The sequence below is a fragment of the Emiliania huxleyi genome (assembly GCF_000372725.1).
Source record: "Emiliania huxleyi CCMP1516 unplaced genomic scaffold EMIHUscaffold_7, whole genome shotgun sequence".
Taxonomy (NCBI): domain Eukaryota; phylum Haptophyta; order Isochrysidales; family Noelaerhabdaceae; genus Emiliania; species Emiliania huxleyi.
The window spans coordinates 949,675-974,654 of record NW_005196756.1 but is presented as its reverse complement, the minus strand read 5'-3'; the positions used below and the strand labels follow the sequence as shown (position 1 = coordinate 974,654).

At 63.5% G+C, this 24,980-nt stretch overlaps 3 protein-coding genes across 3 annotated transcripts; 1 reads left to right on the top strand and 2 right to left on the bottom strand.

The window, feature by feature from the left end:
* Positions 1–776: 776 nt before the first annotated feature.
* On the bottom strand, positions 777–2,656 carry EMIHUDRAFT_461785 (hypothetical protein; the record flags this gene model as incomplete). Its single annotated transcript, XM_005761933.1, has 2 exons — positions 1,356–2,656; positions 777–1,193 (listed from the first exon to the last, which is right to left on the bottom strand). The coding sequence occupies exons 1-2, from the start codon at positions 2,634–2,636 to the stop codon at positions 777–779; spliced, it is 1,698 nt and encodes a 565-aa protein (XP_005761990.1). The 5' UTR covers positions 2,637–2,656.
* Positions 2,657–15,382: 12,726 nt separating this feature from the next.
* EMIHUDRAFT_198060 (hypothetical protein) lies at positions 15,383–16,384 on the top strand (the record flags this gene model as incomplete). Its single annotated transcript, XM_005761932.1, has 1 exon — positions 15,383–16,384. One exon carries the CDS (start codon positions 15,383–15,385, stop codon positions 16,382–16,384), a length of 1,002 nt encoding a protein of 333 aa, XP_005761989.1.
* Positions 16,385–20,823: 4,439 nt separating this feature from the next.
* On the bottom strand, positions 20,824–21,925 carry EMIHUDRAFT_350670 (hypothetical protein). The gene is made up of 4 exons (XM_005761931.1): positions 21,613–21,925; positions 21,360–21,453; positions 21,211–21,290; positions 20,824–21,113 (listed from the first exon to the last, which is right to left on the bottom strand). The coding sequence occupies exons 2-4, from the start codon at positions 21,433–21,435 to the stop codon at positions 20,967–20,969; spliced, it is 303 nt and encodes a 100-aa protein (XP_005761988.1). The 5' UTR covers positions 21,436–21,453; positions 21,613–21,925; the 3' UTR covers positions 20,824–20,966.
* Positions 21,926–24,980: the final 3,055 nt, after the last annotated feature.

The window sequence follows — 24,980 nt, the reverse complement described above, 5'->3', positions numbered from 1 at the left end:
CCGCCGGCCGCCACTCAATGTGTCGAGTGGCCGTCGCCACAGCCGCGCCGCACACCAACGCTATTCGGCGTGGCATCACTCCACAGACTGCCGAGCAGCCAAATCAGATGCAGCTCGACGTGGCATCGCTTCGCAGATCAGCGACAGAGCCTGAGGACCTCACTTCACGAACCACCACGAGCGACCTTGCTTCACGGAAGGACAGCAGGGCCGCGGACGGGACAGGCTCGCCAAGCTCAAAATCGTGCTGCAGGCTGTGGTGGGAGGCAGAAAGCAGAGTCGAGGAGTGCTGCCTGTGCCCGATCGTCTAGCACCATCACTGCTCCACTGTATTGCCCAACTATTGCCCAACTCACTCAGGCAATGTCCACTACGTCAGTACGTATCGTTACAAGACATACGAGCGCTCGCATGCAGTCTCCTGGCGGGGATACGCGACGGGCGAGTTCAAATTGTCATCGCCTGCGGGGGGGACGCGCTGCCGCCCTGCTCGTGCCGCCGGCGCAGTGCGCAGGCCGCACACGCCCCGCGCGCGCCGACTCAAGGCACAAGTTCCACAAGTTGATATTTGTTACTACAGTGTGCAAAAAATTCCTTCCCGCACAAGGGCGCTGCCGGCTGCGCGAGTACCTATCTGGTATACACTCAGTCAAGAGCAGCAGGACCCTGCTGTGCTGCTCTTTGCACATAGTGTGTGTGTGGGGGGGGGGGCGTTCCCACCGGCTGGCGCGGCCACTGGCCGGAGTGGGCCGCGCCGTGGTGCCGCGCCGTCCCGGTCACCCTCCGCTGCTTACGATCTGCTCCATGAGCTCGCGCGGCAACGTGCAAAAGTAGCACTGCTTGTCGCCGGCGCCGCGGCGCGTGCGAACGAGGTGGTGGTCCGTGAACTCGGTTACGTGGCCCTTGAGGGCCGCCTCAGAGGAGACGCAGAGCTCCGCACGGCAGTCCGCGTAGAGCTGATGGAAGGAGAGGCCGGCCGACTTGGGCTCCGCCAGCTGGTGCTGCAACAGCACGCGGAAGGCCTGCCGTGCGTTCGCGGTGAGCGCATCGAGCACAACCTGCGCCGACCGCCCCTCCCCCGAGTGCGCGCCGTCCTGCAAATTTTCGAGCAGCGTGTGCACCGTGTCCAGGCTTTCGGTGCATGACGGCGCTCCCGTCGAGGCCTCCACCCACACCGCGTTGAGCTGCCGCGCCTGCCCGCGGGGTAGGAGGTGGTAATTGAGATTCATACACGAATCCATCATCAACAACAATAATCATGAATACGATTGAATAAACGAATCAGTGACGAGCGCCTGCTGGGCGTCCCACAGCAACGCAGCGCTGCGGTGGTGGACCGAGGCGACGAGGTGGACCTGTGGGAGCGCGGCGAGCGCGGCGAGCACGCTCTGGCTCGCCTCGGAGCGCAGCGACGGGGCGTCCATGCCGTGCACGACCAAGTAGAGGTGTGGCGGCACGCGGCCGGCAGCAGCGGCGGCGGCCGCCGCGCCGTTCGGGCCCCTCGCGCCGGCGGCGGGAGCCGCGCCGTCCCAATCGAGCCGGTCGAGCGCCGCGTCCTCTCTGTTGCGGCGGAGCCGCTTGCCCGGCAGACCGCCCGTGTCGGCGGCGTCCACGATCGGCATAGAGCAGCGCTCCGTCGAGCAAGGCCCGAGGTGAAAGTCGGGCAAGGTGCAGCCCGGAGTGCCGCAAGTCTTCTTGCCGCCACCGCTCGCCCCCCTCGGCGTCTCCGCCGCGGCTGCCGGCGGCCCTTCGTTTTTGTGCTCGCCGCCGCCCCGGCCTCCCACGGGCCCCTTGGCCCTGCCACCCGCAGAGCTTTTGCCCCGGCCGGCACCGTGCACGCGCGGACCCGAGGGCGCAGCCGTCGAATCACGGCAGGGGCGCGAGGCCGACCCGTGGCAGGCCTCGTCGTCGCCCCCCGCGCACTCGGGCCGAGAGGCCGCCGCCGGCTCGGACGCCTCGCTGTCGCCGCCCAGGCCGCCTGGTCGCGGCTCAAAGGGCGTGACGAAAGCCTCGGCGCGGGCTGGGAGCAAGTTGAGCACGTGCTTGAGGATGGCGTCCGCGGTGTGCGGGCCCTGCATGGAAGCCGCCCCTCGCACGGCCGCCAGCGACGAGCCGCCGCCCGTCCCCTGCCCGGACGCCTTGCCGGCGGCAGTGCACGCGCGACGGAGGTGTGAGCAGAGCACGGCGGTGTTCCCGGCGGGTACGGGGAGGCGCAGGGCGTGGAAGATGTCGTGCAGCAGCTCTCGGACGCTTGCCCCGGACGCGTGCCCGTGGAGCGTGAAGACGGGCCCGCTCTCGGCGAGGAGCGCGCTGTAGTCCTCGAGGAGCGGCCGCTTGGAGCCGAGTCCGTGCACGAGGAGGGAGAAGCCGGCCTGAAGGTACGAGGACCACGCGGCGTGCAGTCCAGTCTGCGCACGGCCCAGCGTCTCGCCCTTGGACGCCGCCATCAGTGAGTGCACACAGTCAGCGAGCCGCTCTGCCGGCACGTCGTCGAGCGCCGAGAGCGTGCGCTTCTGGGCCAGCCTGGAGCAGCGGCGGCGAGACGCCCCCTCCGAGAAGAAGAAGTCGTCGGCGCCGCCCAGCGCGTCCTCCTCCTCGTCCTCCTCCTCCTCGAAGACGAATGGTGATTCTGTCATGGCCCTTCGCGCTCAATGCGGCCTCACGCGCGGGAAATTTATTTCTTTTTGCACATGCTCCCAAATTTGTGACCGCGAAAAGGGTGTGTGTGTGTGTGTGTGTGTAAAAACCGCCAATGGCCGTTATCCGTTAGTGCGGACGTCGCCGCGGCTCGCCTCTGCCGCGGCGGCTGCTGCGCGCACGCGGCGGCGCCGCTCTCTCGCGAGACGGCTGGCGACGCGGCTCGCCGCCGACGTACGGTGCGCTCGTCCGACGGTCCGCAGCGTGGCGTGCGCGGCGCTGAGCGCCGCTCTGCGAGCGCCTCTGCGCCTGCACTGCCTGTCTCTGTTGCTGCTAGTGGTGGTGGTGCTGCTGCTGCTGGTGCCGATGCTGCTGCTGGCGCGGCGCGGCGGTGCGACTGGGCTCGACGCGCGCGTCGCGAGCGTCTGACGCGGCGGGCGGCGTCGGGCAGGTGCGCTTCTCTCTCGGGTGGTGGTGGTGGTGCTGCTGCTGCTGCTGGTGGTGCAGATGCTGCTGCTGGTGCGGCGCGGCTCTCCGACGCGACTCGATGCGCGCGTCGCGGCTATCTGACGCGGCGGGCGGCGTCGCGGGCGGCAGCGGTGGCGGCTCGCGGGTGGAGGTGGAGGCTGGTGGCGGTGGTGGACTTTGAGTTTATTTCATGATGGACTACGAGGAGTGGGGGTCAACCGGGAGGCAGGGGGTTCGACCTGGCGACGGAGGACCGTGGGCCATCGCGGGGACGGGTCCGTCCGGAGGGCGAACCCGGCAGATCCGGATGGTCTTCACGCCGGTGGGTGGCACCGAGGCGTCTTGGACGCTCAGCTCTACCTTAAGCTCCTGAGGGGCGCGTGGTTGTAACCACGTAGTAGGACTACAGCCCACCACAGACACCCTCCCCCACTCCTCACGTGTGTTCACACCCTCACCCTCTCCTCTCTCCTCTCTCTCTCTCTCTCTCTCCTCTCTCTCCTCTTGTCTGTGCTGTCTGCCTGACTCAGGCACTCAATCTGCCGATGCGTGATTGTGTGTGGGCTGCTCCGAGGGGGCCCTGTGCGATCCGACGGGTAGGGGGTCTGTGCCCGGGCGGTGTCCGGTGTGGAGTCCCCTTCTGATCCCGCCTGGAATGTTGGGTGTGAGGTCGTGGAAGCTTCGATCCCAAGGGGGGGAGCCGAGCCCACTCATAACCAACTCTCAGGGGCAGTAGGTGGGCGAGCTTCAGGCACGCTCATCTCGATCGTCAAGACGTCGCTACGCGCGGTCTTCCGCGGGGGGAGCTGCGTCGACGGGTGCGGGACCGCGGCGCAGTCAGTGCCGTGGCGATGCCTCCGGCTGTTTGCGGCGGGCGGCTTGCTGCTCGCTGCATGGCGAAAAACTCGTCTCGCCACACGCCAAGGGCTTATGCTCTGGCGAGACGTGAGGCGCATGCGCCCAGGAGGGGAGGGGGCATGTGTAACGACACTGCTAGAGATGCCTTTCGGGACCCAGAGATAAAACTTCTGTGATGCCATGCGTGACCTAGTAGTGTCCCCAGCTATGGGCGTGTCCACGTTGGAGCCAGGTGTGGTGTGGGCGCGAGAATAGCTCCGCCGTTCATGGAGGCAACCGATGCGAGTCGACTGGTGTGTGTCGTCGTGGTTTCGTATCAAGAATACTCACTCACACGCGAAAAGGGTGGCTCAGGGCTCTGCCCGCAAGGCGCCCGCGTCGCCGACGCGGTACCATTGACTAATCCCGTTACACACCCACACGACCAATAGCGAAAATCCGAATACCGTGCAAAAACCACGGAAACTGGGAGCCTGCCTCTGGCCTCGCCTCCCTCTCCTTCAGGCATTCGTGGCATCCTATGGGTCGTCCAGAGTATCGACCTCTGGCTTGTCAGCCGGTCACTTGATGACGACCATGAAGTACGGCGATCGCCACCTCGCTGGCCTCTCCGCAAGGCCTCCCGACCGCGTCGAACTCACGGCGCGGGCTCTCTCTCTCGGCTACGGGACCGGCCCCAGCTTCGGCTGAGGGCTAACAAGCTGCCGAGCCCAAATCACTGACACTGTGTGAGTCGTGATATATTGTTGGTTTTCTAAATCTCGGAAATTGAGCAGAAGAAACGGTAACAAGTTTGGTAAACTCCATAACATGGGGCGATCCAGCGCTTCCTTTTCGATTGGACGGACGAAATACGGGAAAAGCGGGACCGCATCGTCAAATGGGCGCGAAATATGCGCGCGCGGCAAATTTGTTTCTTTTTTCTCGATGAGGCTGGTAACGTCTGTTGAGGGCATTGTGAGAATCAAGTGAGTGCCGCTCCCACTTTACCTCTCAAGAGACCCTGCCGCTCTCCGCTCCGCGGTTCCGTGGCGCACCACGGTGCCACCAGGGACCAGCGGGCGGAGTATATTTTTTGCAGGCGATGTTTTCGAAGATAAGTACAGAGCAGAGAGAGAGTAGAGAGATGATGATGATGAATGGCTGCCTTGCGACGATCACGAAGTTGATTGAGATGCCTCCTCAGAGGATGATTTGACTGTACGTGGTCAGGGCGACGCCGATCGGTCTTTGTCGAAGGACGCAACGTGCCCCCGTCAGGAGCGAGCACTTGCTCGAGCACTGCGACGGAGCGAGCTCCCGAATGCAGGAGATGTACTTAGGTACCTACCTACCTTCCCATCCTGACCGCGTCACCAACGAGGCCAAGTCCTACCTGAGCGCGTGGGAAACCGCCTGCCAGGACCTCGGCAGCTGGCGGCGGTACGAGATCGACGCGCAGGGCTCCGGCTGGTGCACGACGTGGCCGCAGTGCATGCCCGCCTGCTACGACAACGACAACCCGCCGTTCATCACCTACGACACGGCCACCGACGGCCGTCTCCAGGGCGGTCGCGACCCCGACGACCCAAATAGCGCCGACTACTCGGCCTTTGGCGCGGGCGCCAGCCCTCAGCCGCCGCCGCCACCGCTGGACCCGCCGCTGCCGCCGTCGCCGCCGCCGGCCAACTGCGGCCCCGACGACTACCCCGACGTTGCGACGCGTGAGCAAGATCGTCAAGGCGGCGACGAAGAACGCCGCCGACGACGACTCGAGCGAGGGTACGCGGTGCGGTCAACGCCCGAGCGTTGAGCCTTGCGCGCAAGGCGGTTGATCTTTGCAACTGCTGGCGGCGAGAAGCCGCCGCCGAATGTCTCGTGGAGAAGCAGGTTGAACTTGTTTCGTTTGGTGAAGATCCCGTCATGGTAGTGGCCACGCTGTGACTTGACGTAGCCTTGGCCGGTGGCGTGGTCGAACGCCCGTTGACCATGGAACCCGCGTTGCTTGCAGCCCATGTTTGCAAGGCGGGCGCGCTCTTCGGTGTTGCCGAAGGCGAACTTGTCTCCAACGGAGCCGGGGTTGCCTCCGGTGTCGGCGCGGCCGACCCCGACGGGCAAGCCACCCCGGAGGGGGGTCCAAAGTTTGACCTTGATTTCGTCTTTGCCCCCGGTTTCACGTTGTAGAGCGCCTCTACATCGCTCTACAGGCGACTCACGTCGTCACGCGGCGGATGTAGAGCTCTACAGCTCTACAGCGCTCTCCAGCGCTCTACATCTCTACAGCTACAGCGCTCTACACACACTCTATCTACATCCTCTACACCCTCCCTCAGCTGGTGCTCAGACATCCGTAAAATTGAAACCCAGAACGTCCGCCAAATCCGTGCTTTCGGCGCAACTTGAGGGGAAGCCGCTGATCGAGCCCAGCGTGCCCGCGGCCACCTCCCGTGCAGCACCGCCGCTGGGGACGACACGCTGCGGAATCGGATCGAGCCCATGGAGGAGGAGGGCGCAGTCGGCGAATTGGAGGCGGAGGAGGAGGGCGCAGTCGACGAATGGGATCTTCTGGGAGGAGGAGGGCGCAGTCGACGTTGTCGTGTCTGACTCAGAGGAGGAGTCGGAGGTGCTCCGGCAAGAAGCTCGCCGACGTTGTCACTCAACGTGCGTCATGCGTGATCGAGCTTGAGGGAGGAGCTCCGCTAACGATTCGGCCGGCCACCCAACGCCGCCGCCCATACCCGCCACCCACAAAGCGCCTGCTCTACTATTCCGTACCACCCGCTCCACTTTCCACGGATCATGCCCGTGATAGCACCATCACTGTGCCACCATCTCTCCTGGGTTTTGAACGTGGCAGCTAGACTCCTCTTGGAGTGCAGACTTCTTCTTGCGTGTGAAAAAAGAAAAGAATTTAAGAAAACGCCCTGTCACAACACTGGGCACGGGACTGGCGCGCACTGGCACTAATTGCAGGTACACCAACAGGGAGCACTCGAAGCGCGAAATTTCTTCTGGCTTTAAAAAAAACACGCCGTTGCATCGGTCCGTCCCGCGGCGGATGTAGAGCTCTACAGCTCTACAGCGCTCTCCAGCGCTCTACATCTCTACAGCTCTACAGCGCTCTACACTCTACATCCTCTACAGCTCTACACCCTCCCTCAGTCTTGTCAGGGAAAAGTAATGTACCGCCTAAGCTCGAGTATGTGGCGTCTGAGGTCTACTGTGCTGTGCTGCGTGCGGGAAACAGAATTTGAAGAAAACGCACTTGACAACACTGGGCACGGGACTGGGAAAGAAAGAAGAGAAGGAACAGACAACCCAAGGGAGGGATGGTGTCCGAAGAGGCCACCGGCCAAAAGCGCATGTCTTGAAGTCCGATACTGGAAGCCCATATAGGCACCTTACACTCCCCCGCAGTATAGCACCTCTTGAGCGACACTACGTTTCCGCAGCTGGGGATTCTCCGGGTACCCCTCTTTGTACCCGTGCTGGCTGGCCGGATTCCTCCTCCGTCCGAACAACTCAAGTTCGATCGGCCCCAGTCTCGAACTGGCAGCCACTATCTCACCGGAGGTACCATGTCCGAAGAGGCCACCGGCCAAAAGCGCATGTCTTGAAAAAAGAAAGAAAGAAAACGGAGAACCCAGGGAGGGAACTAGGGGGTGGTGTCAGAGGGGGGGGGGTCTGAGGCAAGGGGGCCCAGATCTGCTCGTCTCAGAGGGTACCCTCTGTGCCAAGAGAGGCCATCCACGAGCGGCTCAGAGGGTGCCTGGGCCGACCCTCTGAAGGCCTGTGCCGCCAAGCCAGCCTCTCTCGCAGCCTCTGAGGCTACGGGGACCCTCTGAGACGCCAAGGCAAGCCCCGCGAGGCCGCTCCTCAGAGGGGTTTTCAGGCATTTCAAGTCTCTCTCGTCCCCACAACCACAGGAAAAGAATTTCTGCGAGAGTTGACGGAACTGTCTCTCCAGCTACTCTGCGCGAGGCGCCCCAGCTGTGGCGAGGCACCCAAGATGCGCATCAGAGTCCGGGTCAACGACATTGTCGGGCGGCCGCTCCAAGCACATCCTCAAGTTGACGGGGCCGGGCCGTGTGCGAAGCTGGTTCACGCGCAGGGCACGGCGCAGGCGCTGTGGGCGAGCCTGCAGCAGTAAGCGCGTGTGGTGCCGGGCGCGCTTGCGAGCGTATAGAGTAGCGCCTTAGTCATGGATGGTCGCTGTGAAAAGTCGTAATGTTTTACTACCCCGCCCCTCCCCGCCCTCACTGGTCAGCGCCGTTCGTGGAGGGCTAGGCAGCTCCGCCTCCGCCCGGGGCTCTCGCCTCTGCCGTGAGGGGGGGGCCACCTTCTGAGGTCAAAGCCCTCTGTGCCGCGCCAAGACGGACCATCAGCCAGGGACCCTCTGAGGCCAAAAGCAGCCAAGAGAGGCCATAGAGGCGGCACAGAGTCAGAGTCAAACCCTCTGTGCCGCCAAGGCAGGGGTCCGACCCATCCTCAGAGGGGGGTCTGAGGCCTCAGAGAGTGTATAACCCCCTTGTGGGAGGGAGTGAGTAACCTACTGTCTGAATACGTTTTCCACGTATTCCAAATGACCTCCCAGAGGCCTGTATTCCACCCGTATTCCACCCGTATTCCACGTATTCCATGGAATACGCCGTATTCCAAGCTCCAAAAATGGACGTATTCCGTATAAAATTTTCCTCGCTCCGCGAATTCAGACAGCAGGGTGAGTAATCGGAAAAAATTTCTTCTGGGCGCCGGCGGCCGAGCTCATGCTCGCCGCGCTGCGCGCGGTTCGGGTTCCTCTTGTACCACCTGCGCCGTCGCCGTTGCTACAGCAGGCGCGCACCAAGATGGGCTCGCGCACCCCAGCGGGCAACTTCTCGCCGAAGCGCGGCAATAAGAACTTTTACAAGGGCAAGGGCGATAAAAAGTACGGCCGGCTGTCGCCGCAGGGCGCGGCGCCCCCGCTTGCCCACTGGCGTCCCGCAAATCCACGCCTTTCGGGCACCGCGCACCGTAGGCGTCTGGGTGCAGACAAAGCTCGTCGATTGGCAAATGCCAGACCTCTCAGAGTTTCCGGTGCCGCGGCGGAGGCGCAGCCCCCGCGTGCCCGCCATACGCTCATCCCGGCTTGCTTGCGCCCCCTTGCAGCTCAAGCCCTACGTGGCCTACGGCGCTGATCCGCGAGCAAAGCACAGGCGCCGCCCTTGCCCCATCCGTTTAGCACGAGATACCTCCACAGGGCAAGGCTCCACGCGCACATACCTCCCTGCCTCTCGCGTCGCCAGGAGACGGTACGACCCGGTCAAGGCGCCCGAAGGGTGAACATGGCTCCTCTAATGGACGACGCGCCCGTGGCGCATGGTCCCAGAGAATGCAGGCCACGCTCCCGTCCTGTGCGGTCTGCTTTTCACGAACGGCGGGATGGATTATTTTACTACGTCGCAGTACGTAGTGTGGTGTCTGGTGTGTTTGATGTGGCGAGCAGACCTTAGGGTGGTGCCCCCGAGGCGAACGCGCCACGCCCACGCGCCCTCGTCGTGGCCCACGGCTGAGTCACACATGGTCATGTGTGGACATCGACACTTATGAATTTCAATTTGCCGCGCAACACACCGAAAAAAAACCACGTGTAAAGGTAAACGACACTTAAAGATCCCCTTGGACGGTCTCACTATGTACATCGTAGATGTGACTTACACACACACACACAGCCACACACAGGTAGCCCCTTCCCCGTCTCGGCTAGCCCTCCTCGCGGTCCTCGGCCGCGTCGGGATACAGTACCTTGCTCAGCATGTCGGACCACGCCCGCTCCCTCTCATGTCGAGGTGCCGCACGGCGCGGCATCAACGCGAGCACCGCCTCCGGCGCGACGGCGCGCATCGTCTCGACCTGCTGCGGCGTGCGACCGACCACGAGCGACGCCCTCGCCCAAATGGCTCGCTCGTAGTCGAGCGCAGCGCGTTGCAGGCCGTCGGCGCCAGCAACGACGTGGCGCGAAAGGAGCTCCGCCAAGTGGAGCGAAGCCGAGCGCGCCACGAGTACAACGATCGGCAGCCGCTGCGCCCGGTCGACGCAGTCGAGCAGCCGAATCAACGGAACGGCATGCGCGGCTGCCGGGGCACCGCCGGTGGTGCAGCTGCCGTGCGCCTCGCTCAGCACATGTGCGGCGCGGCGTGGCGAGTGGTTCCCGGGCACCGCGCCGATTCGCGCCTCCCCTTCGACCAGAGCGCTGAGCGTGGCATGGAGAGTGCCGAGCGCGCGCGCGAGCGGCGTGGGAGGCTCCACTCCGGGGGCCCATCCCCCGTCCACCACCACCTCGGGCACGCCCCTCTCGGCCTGTGTGGGCAGGGTCCACAGGCAGCGCTGACCAACCTCGTCGGACAAACAATGCGGCTCCGAGAAGGAGCGACTCAGCGAGGGCAGTCCATCGTGCAGCAGCAGGGCGAAGCGGAGCGGCGGCGCGGCTGAAGCGAGCAATATCGCGGTCCACTGCTCAGCTGCATCCCCCGCGTAGGTGAGCACGCCCTGTGTGCGTAGCCAGCCGAGCAAGTCGATCTCTGACTGAGGCTGAGCCGCCGCTGGTAGAAGCAGGATGTGCACAGTGATGCGCAGCGAGAGGAGCGCAGCGAGGGTGGTGCGGAGCAGCGGCAGCAATGAATCGCGAGGGGAGCACGCGTCCACCACCAGCAAACACGCCTGCTCTGCCGGCGCGTCGAGCAACAGCGGGTCTCGCAATGCCGCCGAGAGCACCGCCGATTGCCGTGCCGGGCTGACAAGCAGGCGCATCTGCCGCAACGCGCGTCGCGAGAGCTCGTGCCACAACGCAGCGTCGGTGAGGGCCTCCACCGCAGCCCGCGCGAAGCTGCGCGGCTCTTCGGCCACAAGGGCGGCCATCGACGGGTGGAGCCACTGGCTGCTTGGGCTGAGAGCGGCCGGACCTTCAGAGCGCGGACTCGGCCGTGCCTGCTTGCTGCCGCCTAGAGGGTTCAAAGTTGCGCCCTCAGAGAGCTTGTGGCGAGACCTCAGCGATCAATGTGTGGTGCTGCCGGCTCGGAGAGCAACAACGCGCGCCAAAGAGCGAGTGAGGTCACGCCCCCGCGGCAGCGAAAATGCCCCAGCCGAGGCCGAATCAAGCGTCGAGACGGCGGTGGCGGCGGCGACCGCGGGGTCAAAATTACCATCACGATACCACCGCGTCGGTGCTCCGTCGCCGACCCGGCTGCCGTAATCCTCGCCGCCGCCGCGCGCCTCGCCGCCGCCGCCGCCATCGCCGCCGCGGATCTCAGCGCCGCGAATCTCGCCTGCGCCGCCGCCCTCATCGCCAATATCACCGTCACCGCCGCCGTCGCTAGCACTGCTTGCTTGGGCTGCGTCGCGGGCAGGGGCGGCGGAAGCGGCGGCGCGCCGTGCGGCGGCATAAGCTGCGCACTCGAGCCGTTTCGGCGCACGACGGCAGTCCGCCTCAAGCGACGGCCGATCGGGTCCCTCCCACCCGCGACGCCGCTGTAACTCCTTGGGTGATGGCTTGCACTCTCGTGGCCAAGTGTTGGAGGCGGAGGCGTCGCAGCAAAGACCGAGGTCGCGCGGCGGCAATTTCATACCCGCAAGACCCATCGCTGTCGTCAGCACCGGCAGCCCGCTCCCCATGGAGTGGAAGTTTTTGGTCGCGACGCCGGTCGCGTTGCGCACCGGGGCCACAAAGAGGCGCGCGGCCGCGTACTCCGCCCGAAGCTCTTGGGCACTCAGCTTGCCGCGGACCAGAAGCTGCCCGCGCTCGACCCAATGCGCAAAGGGCGGCTCGCCCTGCAAGGCCGGCCACCCGCTTCCCACGAGCGAGAGAACCGCCCGCACCCCTATGGACGTGCCAGGGGCGTCATGGGGGGGACGGCATGGACGTGTCAACGACGAACGAAGTTAGCGGTGCGCCAGCTGCGCGGCTAAGCTCGTCAAGGTGTGGCATCACACGGCGGAGGAACCAAACGACGCCCGCCCGCGCCACTGGATGGGCCGTGCCGACATACAGCAGCCGGCCTGCCTCGCGCGCCTCGGCGGGGGGAACTGCGTGGTTGGGGAGAGCGGCGGCGCCAAAAGGCAAAAGCCGCACCGCTGGCACCGCGCTGGGTGCCGCCTCGAGCTTTGAGCTGCGGCGCGCCTTACTGCCAGCGTTGAGGGCGGCGACGAGAGACATGCGGTCGCTGTTGGAGACGGTGAGCGTCAGCCACGAGCGGCGGTAGACACCTGCTCACAAATGTGAAAAGAGTGCTGTGCTGTTTCCAGGCAGTACAACGCCTCGCAGCAGTAGGCGCCGAGCTCAATGGTGCGAAGCCCCGAGAGGAGCGGCGTCAGCTGTGGCGTGAGGGCGTCCGCTTGGGCTAAGATAGCGTGGGTCCTCGCATAGTGCACGTCGTCGGTGAAGACGACCGGCCGTCCCATCGGAAAATCGGAGAGCGCCGCGTCGAACAGCGCGACCGCCCGCTCGGCACGCGGCGCGAGCGATGCAAAGAGCGAACCCCCCGCCGCGTCCTTCCGAAGGGAGGCATACTGCAAGGCGAGGCTGGCGGGGCGGGCGAGCATCACGCGAGACGCCTCAAGAGTCAGCGAAGTGAACCCGAGAAGCAGGAGCGTCGGCGAGGAGCGAGTGGTGCGCGCCCAGCGCACGAAAGAGGCGTACTGCGCGGAGGAGTTGCCGCCGCCGTGGCACACCACCGCAACCTCGGCCGAAGCGCACTCCGATGGCGAGACGAGGTCGCCGAGAGAGACGAAGTGCACTGCGAAGCCGAGCTTGCCCACCGCCACCGCCACCTGCGCCGCGCGCTGCTGCATGCCATTGAACCCCGACAGGAAAGACGAGCTGATTAGCAGCGCCACGCGTCCGGCGTGCAAGCCAACCCCCTCTCCGGCGTCAGCATGGGCGGCATAGTCTGGCGGTGGCGCCGTCACCTTCGCCCCCACCTCTGCTCCCTCCGCCTCCTCCTGCACCTGTGCTCCCTCCCCGCTCGCATCTGCCACACTCTCCGCCACACTAACCGCGCCGTCTCCCACTGCAGCCGCCGCCGCCGCCGCCATCGCCACCGGCGCTGCGAGGCCCGCTCCTGCCACAGCCCAATCGCTCGGCCGCCCCTCGCAACAGCTCGCTATGATGGTCTCTAGCTGCAACGAGTAGCCGAGTGCCTCCACCTGCCGCGACGCGTGGGCGCGGAGCGACTCGAGCCACCGCTGCCGCTCCACTGCCGCCTCGCCCGACGCCGGCCCGCATGCCGCGGCTGTGTCCCCGCCGTCACTCCCCTCTCCGCCGCCGCCCCCCTCTGCGCCACCGATCGGGCCCTCGCTGGCAACCTTGTGCCGTACGGGTGGCGCTCCACGCATGTAGCAAAAGACGTACTGGTGGCTCGCCCGCAGAAAGGCACGCCGCGTCGCTTCCCACTCGGCCAACCGCCCGTTTGGCGGACGCAGCCCCACAGCGGTCAGCAGGGGCGTGAGGGCGGCGATCCACGAGTCCACCTCGGTGCGGAGGAGAGTGGCGGAGCGGAGGGTGGGCAGCCTCGTCGCCATCCGCTCGTGCGCCACCCTCCACACTGCCATCAGCCGATCCACGCACTCCAGAGGCGGTGCCGCGCGTCGCGTATGTCCTGTGGACGATGCGCGGGAGACATTCCCTGCTCCCCATGGGCAAGCCCATTTCGAGGCGGCGAGCGACCAGCTCAGTGGGTGGCGCAGCACAAAGATGAAGGATGTGGCACGCGGGCCAAACGTCGCCTGCAAGAAGGGTGCCATCAGCAAATTCTCGGGCGTCTTGTCGAGCAGCACGAGAGCCGGCGTCCAGAAGCGGCGCCACTGCTCCCAGAGATACTGCCGAGCGCTGCGCAGTGGCGAGAGCTCCGTCGGCTGCGAGAGGAGGGCGCGAAGCGGTGCGGTCCGCGCGTCGTGCAAAAGGTAGCGGTACGGGTAGACGGACTGCAGCAGCTTGCCTTCCGCGCCGCCTGTCGACACCACCTTCGCGCAACAAGCCGGCCTGACCTCATCCACCCGCCATCTCGGCTACCATCGCGGCCGTCTCTCGGACACACCTCGCGGAAGTAGGCGTACTTCATCCACCTGCCCGTGTGCACGTCCACGAGCGACTTCCACGGCGCCTCGCGGAGGTGCTCGGCGGACCCGAGGTCAAAGGCGAGGCCCGACACGCCATCGACTGTGCCACCGAGCAGCGCGGCGAGGCTCGACGTCCCCGAACGCTGCAGCCCACCCACAAAGAGTAGCCGCCGCGGGAGACAGCTCGTGAGCTTCCCAACCGCACTCGCATTTCCACATGCGCGCATCCCTGCGCCACCCTCGTCGGCATGGCGGGTGGCGGACGTCGAGCCGCGGCGGAAGGGTGCGGACTGGCGGACCTCAGTCACGGCTAGGGCGACGCAAACGAGTGAGAGCACAGCGGCGGCCGAGAGTGCCGCAGCAATGCAGCAGTGAGTCGGCACGCGAGACCGATCTCGGCGCCGGCCAAGGACCGATGATTTGGTGTCGCCGGCGGGCGGCGGCGGCTCACGCAGCGGCGACTCGACCGAGGCGAGGCGTCGAAGCCGAGGCGTGTTGACCGGTTGCGAGGGAGTGCTGGCGAGCCGGCGGCGGGCGGCGGTGTGAAAACCAGGTTCTCGGGTCCGTTGGCCTCTTTCGTAGGGAAGAATTTTGATACCCGTCAAGACGCCTGCTGGGGGCAGCTTTGCGATGAAGCCGTTTGTTCCCCCCAGCAAGGCACACACAAGACAGATAGGAGGCGAAAGGGGATGGTGGTGGGTTCGACGAGGAGAGAGGGAGCGCGCACAGACTGACGTCAGCTCTGCTCCTGAAGTACACCTCTGAAAGACACCTTCAGAGGTGTAGTGCACCTCTGAGGCACCTCAGAGGAAACGCTGCACTTCTTTTATCGATCTCGTCGCCAGACTCCGATTTCTCTTTGTCGGGCCATGTGCCGCTCGCTCGTCCGCCCAAGTGACTCGGACGCGCGGTCGAGGGCACCCCACCGTTCCTGGGGCGCGCTGGCGCTCGCCCGCAATCGTCCCCCACCCATCCACCCTTTTGTCTTTGAGGCTGTCGCTCCGAGAAAACTTGTCTCGCAGCTGCGAGAAATTACCTTCTCGGGTCCGTGGAGAAAATTTGGTATTGCTAAAAATGCTAAAAATCTCTCTCTCTAAAAATCTCGAATAAACAAAGTTGTCGTCAGAGGCTACATCGACAGGTCCGCGGATCTCTCTAGGAATCCTAACACTCAGAGGAAGGTGAAGAACAGTCAGGCTCGGACTGGACACCAACGCGGTATGGGTGGACGCGGGACACACGCACACGTCACTTTCTTTCAAAGATTTTTCGGTCACGTTTTTCTTATCGATATAACCGCCCGCCGTCCGCCGTCCGCGTCGCGCGAGTCACCACGCAACACACACACATGAAACCGCTGCATCTGCTCCCGGCGGGCGAAGCCCACCCGCACCGCATCTCGTCGCCACTGTCGGAGCCGGGAGTGGTCTTCATCAAAACGCACGCCACTGGCTCGAGCACACTGACGTCGATCATGCACCGCTTTTGCGACGCCAACGGCAGCACGTGCTTTGTCTACCCACGGGGCGTGCACGCAGGTTCTACATTGAGCGCCGCACAGCTGCGTGATTGGGTGGCGCCCGATTCCATCCGCATTTTTGCTAACCACGCAGTCTACGAGCCGGTTTCCTTTGCTGCCCTCTTCCCCACCCACAAGGTTGTCTCGCTCTTCCGGCACCCGGTTGCGCGGCTCGCCTCCTCGCTCCGCCACGCGCGCACTGCGAAGCTCGAGTGGTGGCTCAGTGCGGCGCTTTCAGGCCGCCCACGCGCACTCCCCTGGGCTCGCGCGTGCGGCCCGCAGGGCCCGCTCATGTCTGAGCACGTGCCGCTGCAGCATCTGTGGCGGCTCGACCTTGTGATGCTCACCGAGGAGTACGACCGGTCTCTCGTGCTTCTCCGTCGGCTGCTTGGCTGGTCGCTCGCAGACCTGCTCTACTTGCGCCTGAAGGAGTCCTCCGGCCACCAGCAAGCCTTGGCGAGCCGCTTTGAGCGCTGGCTGTATGGTGCAGTGGCCAACACGAGCGAAGGCTCGGCCGCCAACCTGATGTGGCAGCGCTGCGTGCTCAGCGATGAGACCCGCCTGTACTTTTGGGCGCAGCAGCGCTTTCGCGAGCAGCTCAGGGTCGCGGCCCCCGGCATCGAGCAGGAAGAGCGCCGCTTCGCTGAGCTGCAGGCCGAGCTCGCCGCCGCCTGTAGCGGCACCAAGGCCGCTGCGAGGCCTCACTGCGCGCGATTCTTCGAGGACAACCTCCAGTGGAACGCTCGGCACGGCGGGGGTACTACCAGGGCTGCCTCGGGCGCATCGACTACGGAGACTGACCGGCAGGAGCGCCGGAGTGACCACACCTGAAGGATTGATTACTGCGAAAGAAGAATACGGACAGGAAGTTGGCGCACCGAACGCCCGCGCGCTGTGTTGGCAGGGCGCGACATGGGCGTACGACTGAGGAGTGTTATTGTGGCCATTCACGTGCTGATTGGCAGTCATTGCGCGTTGGCGTGCCCGGCCAAGGCCGCGGGTCTTCCGTGGCAGGTTGGTGGCTCCGACGACATTGTGGATTGGGTTGTCGAGTCCGGCGGCTTCTTCTCACCGTCAATTTCCATCGCTCATGGCTCGCGAGGAAGAGGCATCCATGCAACGGCGCCGATAGCAGAGGGGGAGGTTATCGTGCGAGTGCCAATCGGCTCCATACTAGAGCATGGCGACCGCCACCCATGCCTTGTCGTCGAGGCCCTTCGGACTGAGCTCGAGCGCGGCGAGTGCTCAACCTACTGGCCGTGCGCGGCCACACCCGCGACAGTAGCCCTGCCCTGCCCCCGTTGTGTGGTCGAGCTCGGGTTCCGCGGACTCGCGCAGGTACCTCAAAAGCATGAGAGACGTGGTCGTCGATATTCCAAACGCCTGGAGCGCCGAGGACCTCGCACTGCTAGACGGGCTGGACGGAGATTGGTTGGTCCACACGGAGCGATATCGCGAGTGTCCTGCCATGGGCACGGCCCCGATCACAGACCCACTCGCCATGCGGGCCCTCATGCTCTACGTGAGCCGCGCTGGGCCGCTGGGTATGCAGCCCGTGTTTGACATCTTCAACCACGGGCACAACAGCACGCGCCATCACGTGGATAATGGGGCCCACGTGTTCTTTGCTGTGCGCTCGCACTCGGTCGGGGAGGAGCTATTCAACACATTTGCAATGGGTGCCGCCGCGGGCAAGCGGATGATGGTCGAGATGCGGCGCTCCGGGAGCGAACCAGCGTCCGCCAATGACTTCTTTCAAAACTATGGCTTTGTGGAGCCGCCGCCTGTGGCGTGGGAGTTTGCGGCCAGCAGCACGGGGGAGAGGTTCTCCTTCATAATTGAGGACGCGGCGGACCAGTCGGGATCGGTCGTGCCATTGCAGCTCCTCGACGAGTGGAGTGGCATTGCCTCTGGCGAGGCGCCCTCGCCAGATGCTCGGAAGCACCTAGAGGCGCTCGCAGAGGGCGCATCGAAAGAGGTGTCCCGGTTGGAAGAGCGGCGGCTGGCTTACCACAAGTTTGGGCTTCACTGCGCTGCCGCGCTACTGGAGGGGCAGGGAGGGGGAGACAGTCTCGCCGTCGGCGTCGGCGCTCACGGGGAGACGGGCGAGCCAAAGCGGGCGCACTCTCCTGATCGGCAAAGAGACGAAGCGTTATGTGGTCACATCACAAGCAGGCAGATGCTCGCTGTCAAGTACAGGCGCGCCTACGTGGCAGCCCTGCGTGCTGCCGCGGCGTCTGCAGAGCGCGTCCTCGAAGGGGCAGCACATGCGCCACTGTGAGTCGCCCTCAATACAAAAGCCTTTTTTGGATTTCGACGCAAGAGCGGCCGAGACGTTGCCCTCTGCCGAGCAGCCTTCGAACCACCGCGCCCGTCGCCACCTCGACGGGGGCAGCCGGTTTTGTATCATTGCCAAGCTTTTTTGGATGTCGACGCAAGCGGCCGAGACGTCGCCCTCTGCCGAGCAGCCTTCGAACCACCGCGCCCGTCGCCACCTCGCGACGGGGGCAGCCGGTTTTGTATCATTGCCATCCAAAACGCCACAACTGCCCGACTCCGGCGCTGTGAGGCGAGGTAAGAGGATCTAGAGTGTGGCAAGAGGCAGAGGGGAGCGAGAGGGGCTTCTCCTGCGGAGTCGTGCGTGCGCAGGGGCCAGGGCTCCTCTTTGCTTTCTTCTACTCCCTACTTATCATCTCGTTCCCGTCCTACCAGAGAAGCGACGAGAAACTTGGTGTAGATAGAGCGGTTTAGAGGGGTGAGCGTGGAGAGAGATTTAAGTGTATGTAGCTTTTTTACGAATGCGCATAGGCTTACGAACAATCGAACTTACCCCGTAAGGAATTTGTTTTTCAATGACAATGTACTGTATGTAGCTCTTACGTGTTTTCCGGTGGAAAATTTGAGGGGGAAAAACTGGGAAATGTTTTAGGACTGGTTTAAAAGAAAGGACGCCCCCTCTAGCCTCCTTGGACCAAGTTAGCGGAAAAGAAAAAATCTCGCCCGAGGGCGAGAGTCAACGACCTCGCCTCTTGGGTTTGCTGGGCTTCATGTCGCTGGTGTATCGCTTCGCCTTCGTGAAGTCGCTGCGCATGGTCCTGCGGATGAAGGTGCTTCAGGTCGGCGGCGGTCTCGGCGTCGTTCTGCCGGCGACGCAGCTCCTCGTGCCTTCCTCAGACGCTCTGGGCGCCGGCACCCTCGCGGGTCTCGGCGTCGGCGTGGTTGCCGTCGCCAGTTCCTGCTCGTGGTATTGCGAGCGGCTCGTTCAGGAGCTCCGGCTGCTCGGCGGCGGCCGGTTGCGTGTCTCCACGCTGACCATGTGGGGCCACAGGCGAGATCGCGACTACTCTCTGAAGGAAGTCGAGCCAACCTACCCGTCGTCTGGGCCCGAGGCGGATGATGCCGGGCGAACCTTTGTGCCACTCCACCTCCCCGACCACACCTTCATGCTCATCCACCACCCGCTCAACGTGCGCCCGCCTTTCGCTCGCCCGCCGCCGCCACCCGAGCAGGCTCCGCGATGCTCTCCTTGTTTCCTAGGTGCGTGACGCCGGCTCGTTGCAACGGCTTCTGTGTGGCCTGCCGCCGATGCGCCCGGTCGAGGCGGCGCCCGCGACGTCGTCCAGTGCCCCATCCTCCCCCGCTGCAGCCAGTCCGCCGCACACAGAGCGCAGAGCGGCGCTATGACGCTCTGGGTCTTGACACGGTGCGCGGCGTATGGTAGCGCCCGTGTGCGAGGTCGGTGGAAAATATAGCAAATTTTGATAAGATTTTGATTGTCAAGAGGTGTGGACAAACCAGATCCCACTATGTTATATCATAGGATATAACATACTGAGATACCAGGCTCTTCCCTGGCTTATCAAGCTATCAAGAAACCGTCGGACTTCTAGGAGGAGGAGCTCTGTGTTCTGCTTTTTCGACATATCCCACAGAAAACATCCGGGCCATGGGAATATCGGTCCAGACACTCTGGGTTCTGGTTTTTCGAGGTGTGAACGATCTCCCCGTGGAGGGGTCATTCCGGCGGAATGACCCTTCATTAACTAATCGGATTCCGAATGGGTCGAACGGGAGTACTAAGACAGCAGCATGTTCTGGGTGGGAGGAACCCTTTCTTTGGGGGGAACCGTTTTATCGCTCCAGGCATTATGGTTTCTGGTTTCTGGTTTCTGCTCCGAAAGCGAGGTTGGCGGCGCGCCGCGCTGCCACGCACTTTTGTGGCTCACGGGAGGGAGGCCTGCGATGCGGTCGAGTCCGCCAGGCTGCCGCGATCCCGAGCGGAAACGCCGTGGCAGCCAACATGGCTGCCTCGTGCATCGGACGCCGACCGGCGGGGCCGTTGCTTGTCATGCCCAAGCCCTGAAAGGCTGAGCTGTGAAAGGCAGGCGTTGTGCGAGTGTTTTGAGTACCTATCGCCTATCAATAGAGTGTTTGGATCTACTCTGTTGGAGACAGAAAGAAGCTCTATCACAACGTCGGCGGAGCGGCCAATGCGCGCGGCGATCTTGAGGGCACCACCAGGAGCTGGCAAGGCCTCATCGCACGCTACCACACGTGCCGATCCGTGCCGAGAATTGCCCGCACCCGGCGTTGACAACCTCAGCTTAACACTCATCACCAGTCGCGACCAATCGGAGCAGAAACCAGAAACCAGAACGCAGATCCCGTTCCGTTTTCGCGGTTCCCATTTGAAAAAAAAATCGGAGGGGGTACACCTGTTCATTGGCCGGAATGAGCTCATTAGGACGAAGCGGGAGATGTCTTCACACCGCAGAAACCAGACCCACAGGCAGATCCCACGGGAAATCGAGGCGGGTGTCCCAGAAAACAGATCCCAGAAAAAACAGAGCGCGCCGCAGAAACCGACCGACCCCTGGGTTTTCGGCTATGGGAAACCGCCATGGGAAACCGCAGCAGAAACCCTATGGGAAACCGACGTCTGGTATCTGCTTTGTCCACGAATGATTGTCAAAAGACAAAACCTTGTCCGTCTTGCCGCAGGATACGATAGGCGCGGCGAAAACTGTTACCAAAACACCGGCCACCACAGCACACGACTCACGAGGGTCGAGCTCGAGGGGCGCAGAGATTTCGCTCACACACCGCACGACCGCTCGCCGCGCTCCTATCAGCTATCTATCGCGCCTCGAGAATTCGTCCGTCGTCGCGTCACGTCACGGGCAATGGTGGCAGGCCACGGCACCACTCGACACCACCAGCATCAGGATCAGCGGCGAAATGTGTGTGGCAAAATGGTAATGCTGCACGCACACACTTTTTTATTATACCATCATAGAAATGTGCGTAGCGCCACCGCACGCCGAGTCCACCCGCCGCGGCAGAACGCGGGCGGAAACGGCGCGCACGCAGATTCCGGAGAGGTGGCGAAGCAGCGGCGAGGACGAAACGCCTCTCACTTCCGCGCCGCCTTGGTCGTCGCCTCCGCCTCGCCCCGCGCCAGCTCGGCACGCAGCCGCTCTTCGTAATCCTCGAGGGAGAGTCCTGCCGCCTTGGCTGCCTCCCTTGCCGCCTTGCGCGCCTTTGCCCGCTCGAGAAGCTCCTGCGGGGCGCCACGGGCGCGTCTTGAGCCGACGGTGGCGGCGGCGGTGAAGCTTCCGCAGCACCCCCCTCCCCTTCCCTCTTCGCGCGGCACACGCCTGCTCGGCGCTGATGCGCTGGTTGAAGTTTTCGCGCCCCTTCCTGGAGAGAGGGCCCTCCTTGACGAAGCCGACCATGCCTACGTGCACGCTGCATGCGCGTGAGGCGGCACTGCTCTCGCGTGACCGGTTGGCAGAGCCAGCCTGGCCGAGAATGTTGTTTTTGAAGCCGTCGAAAAAGGAGCGGACGGAGAAGAAGCGGGACGACTTCTTGCCTTTGACCATCGTGGGACGCACGAACACCTGCGTCGGCGCGGGTGGCGGTCAAACAGCCGCGGAAGAGGGAGGAAGGTGTGCGGGGACAGACGAGTGTGTGTGTGTGTGTGTGTGTGTGTGTGTGTGTGTGTGTGTGTGTGTGCGTGTGCGGGGTGAGAGGGGGGGGGGGGGGGGGCGGTAGATCGCCTGGTAAGCCTCGCCGTCCGGGAGATGCGGCACAGTGACCGAGCACGTACGTATCCATTGCCCGTCCACCCGCACGGCACAGGTGCCACACTCACCCTTTCTGCACTTGTACTTGATGAACTGGCCAGCCTGCGCCGCCACGGCCGAGAGCGGCTGTCCCACCGTGGCCATCGTGCGGAGCGTTTCGTTGCCCTGCGTAAACTCGACTGGAATGGAGCCCGTCAGCCCGACGGCGCTCGCACCCAGGTCGCCGGCTCCCCCCGCCTTCTCCGCGAGCGTTGCGCGGCGGGACCAGTCCTTCATGCGCGGGTGGCTAGAGCGCAGTGCTGCACAGGGCGCCGGTCGAAGCGGGGAGACCGATCTCAGCGGGGTGACGACCGCCGCGGTGCTAGTCGCGAGCGCTAAGAAGCTTGTGAAGGAGGTCATCTGATGAGCCGGCTGGAGAGATCCGAGCCACTCAGCGGCAGGGTTCCAACTTTTTTCCGGGGTATTTTTGTTTTTTTATTTTTTCTCTCCGGGGTATGGTCTGGCCGCCAACCCCCTCGAGACCCCCCCGCCTCTTGGAAGACCTGCTTGGGGTATGGTAGGGCTAGCCTTGGGCGGTCAGGACCCCCCCCCCCCTTTGGGCCGCCGAGGGTACCATACCATACCCCGGAAAAAGTTGGAACCCAGGCCTCAAACATAAAAGAAACTTGAAAGCCGGACGGATAACATTTCTCTTTGCATCCCTGTTTCGGCGTGCCGTCCTCCCATCCCTCCCTTGGGTTGTCTGTTGACTGTTCCTTTCTTTCTTTCTTTTTTGCACGCCGAACCAGTGGAAATCCCGCCGTCAGCTGTCTTGGGCTCAACCAGGTTTGCCTCTCGCACCCCGTCTGTTTTCCTTTCCTTTTTTCTCTACAGCACCCTCTCTTTTCCTCTCTATTTTCCCGGGAAAACTGCGTGGAAATCGTCAATTTTTTGGCTCTGAGCCGAGACCCGAGTAGTCTGAGGCTGGTTTGGGCCCAAAATCAGCCAAATTTTAGGCCAAATCGGGAAAATGCCGGGAATTTCGCGGAGAACCCGTGTATACCTGGAAATTACCCTGCGACCGCCTGAGCACTTGAGCACTGTGGATAGGGTCGATTCCGCATGGTACGGGACCCCTCGATCGTCTCGCCCACCCTCGCTGGTGCGTATTTTGTCGATTTCCTCAATTTTGCCTCAGATTTTGCCCCAGAGCCAGACCAGCTCTCAGACTCAGGGAAACTCGCGAGTTTCCAGAATGGAGCACCAAACACCCTCTGTATTCCCTGGAAATTTCCGGAAACGCAAAGTGCTGGGGACCCTCTGTTTTCCTTTTTGTTTTCCGGAAAACCTGGTTGAGCCCAACGAGCTGTCACGATGCACCCGAAGCCTGAGGGAGGGTGTAGAGGATGTAGAGTGTAGAGCGGCCGAGCGCTGTAGAGCTGTAGAGATGTAGAGCTCTACATCCGGCGCGTGACGATGCGCCTCCGTTGTAGAGCGATGTAGAGGCGCTCTACAACGTGAAATCTCTACAACAAACTCCACATCATAAGCGGCGAACGAGGCACGGTCGCTCTCCGACATGAGGCGCGTTGCACTTGCCAGTGCTGCCCTGGCCTTCTGTCTGCCCGCCCAATGGGTAGGAGGTGCCTCTGCTGCTATGGCATGCCTCACGGCTGCGACTGGCCGGCGCCTCGGCGCGTCAGCTCGGCTCGGCGTAGCGATAGTGGCCAGCGCAACTCGCCTGGACTCAACGCTCAGCCAGGAGCTCCCGCACGCGCTGGCGCGAGTCATGGCGCATGCAACGCGTCTGAATGCTCGCCTCGCCTCGCGCAAATGCGACCGTCCTCGCAGCCGACAGTCCACCGCCTGCTAAAGAAGCACAGCGACGAATGCGGCACCGGCGACACATGGCAGGCTGGTCATGACGCAGTTGTAGGGTGTTGTGTGTCGTCAGAGTGACTCTCTGTGTGTCAGGGATAGTCAGGGCCGTCCATCAGAGCTCAAGTAAGCTCGGAGACACCCCATTAGCGCGGCTCGACCTCTTTGAGTCACTGCCTTCCCGGCGGTTTGGCTGTAGAGCCTCTACAACAAACTCTACAGCAAAATCGCGCTCTACATCGCTCTACAACGGAGGCGCATCGTCACGCGGCGGATGTAGAGCTCTACAGCTCTACAGCGCTCCAGAGCGCTCTACATCTCTACAGCTCTACAGCGCTCTACACTCTACATCCTCTACACCCTCCCTCAGCCCGAAGCGCGAAGGGGACCCCAGCGCCAGCATCAGTCGTGGAGGTACAAGTGTCCGAAGAGAGAGTGGACCTGAGCAACGATATGACTTGGCGGCAAATGGTCGCAGTGGGCGTCAGAAGAGTCGTCCTTGCGCGAGGAGAGCTCGATAAACTCGAGGGGCCAGGATATGCTGCGCGAGGAGGGCAGAGTTGCACCGAGAGGCGAGGGCAAGGGACCGGCAGGCAGCGGCGTCGTCGCAGAACGAGGCAGAGGAGAGCGACGCGACAGAGGAAGAAGCGACAAGAGAGAGAACGACGAGAGTGGGAAGACCGCGAGGTGGCATGTGAAGGTTGCAGCGAGAATCGGCGAGGGACTGCGAAGAGAGATAGGAAGAGGCAGACGCCCACGGGTGGGCGACGGATAGCGCACCACACCCCTCTTCTTAAAATCCCTGTGTGTGGTGGCGGCGTGCCGTCCTCCCATCCCTCCCTTGTGTCACGTTTTTGACCGCGCAAGACAAAGGGTGGCTAAGGGCTCTGCCCGCAAGGCGCCCGCGTCGCCGACGCGGTACCATTGACTAATCCCGGAATACACACCCACACGACCAAAATAGCGAAAATCCGAATACCGTGCAAAAACCACGGAATCTCGGACGAAGAACGGTGGCAAGTTTGGCTAACTCCATAACATGGGCGATCCGGCGCTTCCTTCGATTGGACGGACGAAATGATCGCGGAAAAGCGGGACCGCCATCGCGACATCTCGGGGGTTCACTATATGCCGAGCCTGCTCGGCCTGCCATGCGCGCGCGCGCCTCGCCCGAGCGCAGCCACCTGCGGACCTGGCCAGCCTGTTCCTGGTTCGTGCCCAGCCTCTCCTTCCGCTGCCGCCGGCCTCGCAGTCCCGCCAGCCATCACGCTGCAGAGCCTGCGTAGACGCCACAGACGCCAATTCTGCAGCCCACAGCCCTGGCAACTGAGGGCGAGGGCCAGCAGTATACGACGACGACGGCATCTCACACCCCGCGCTGTCCAGCGCCATCAGCCCCTCACGGCCCGGCCCAACCTTCCCTTCCCCACCCTCGCCTCCAGTGCCTCCAATCAAGTCGCACCTCTCTTCTTCAGCGAATGCAG

What these genes read in the sequence shown, in the direction of transcription:
- EMIHUDRAFT_350670 (XM_005761931.1), bottom strand. Translation starts at nt 21,435, where the DNA reads ATGGTCAAAGGCAAGAAGTCGTCCCGCTTCTTCTCCGTCCGCTCCTTT. An exon ending in CTTCAAAAACAACATTCTCG is followed by an intron (nt 21,291 to 21,359) that starts GCCAGGCTGGCT and finishes GCGTGCACGTAG; the next exon opens with GCATGGTCGGCTTCGTCAAG. An exon ending in AGCGCATCAGCGCCGAGCAG is followed by an intron (nt 21,114 to 21,210) that starts GCGTGTGCCGCG and finishes GGCGCCCCGCAG; the next exon opens with GAGCTTCTCGAGCGGGCAAA.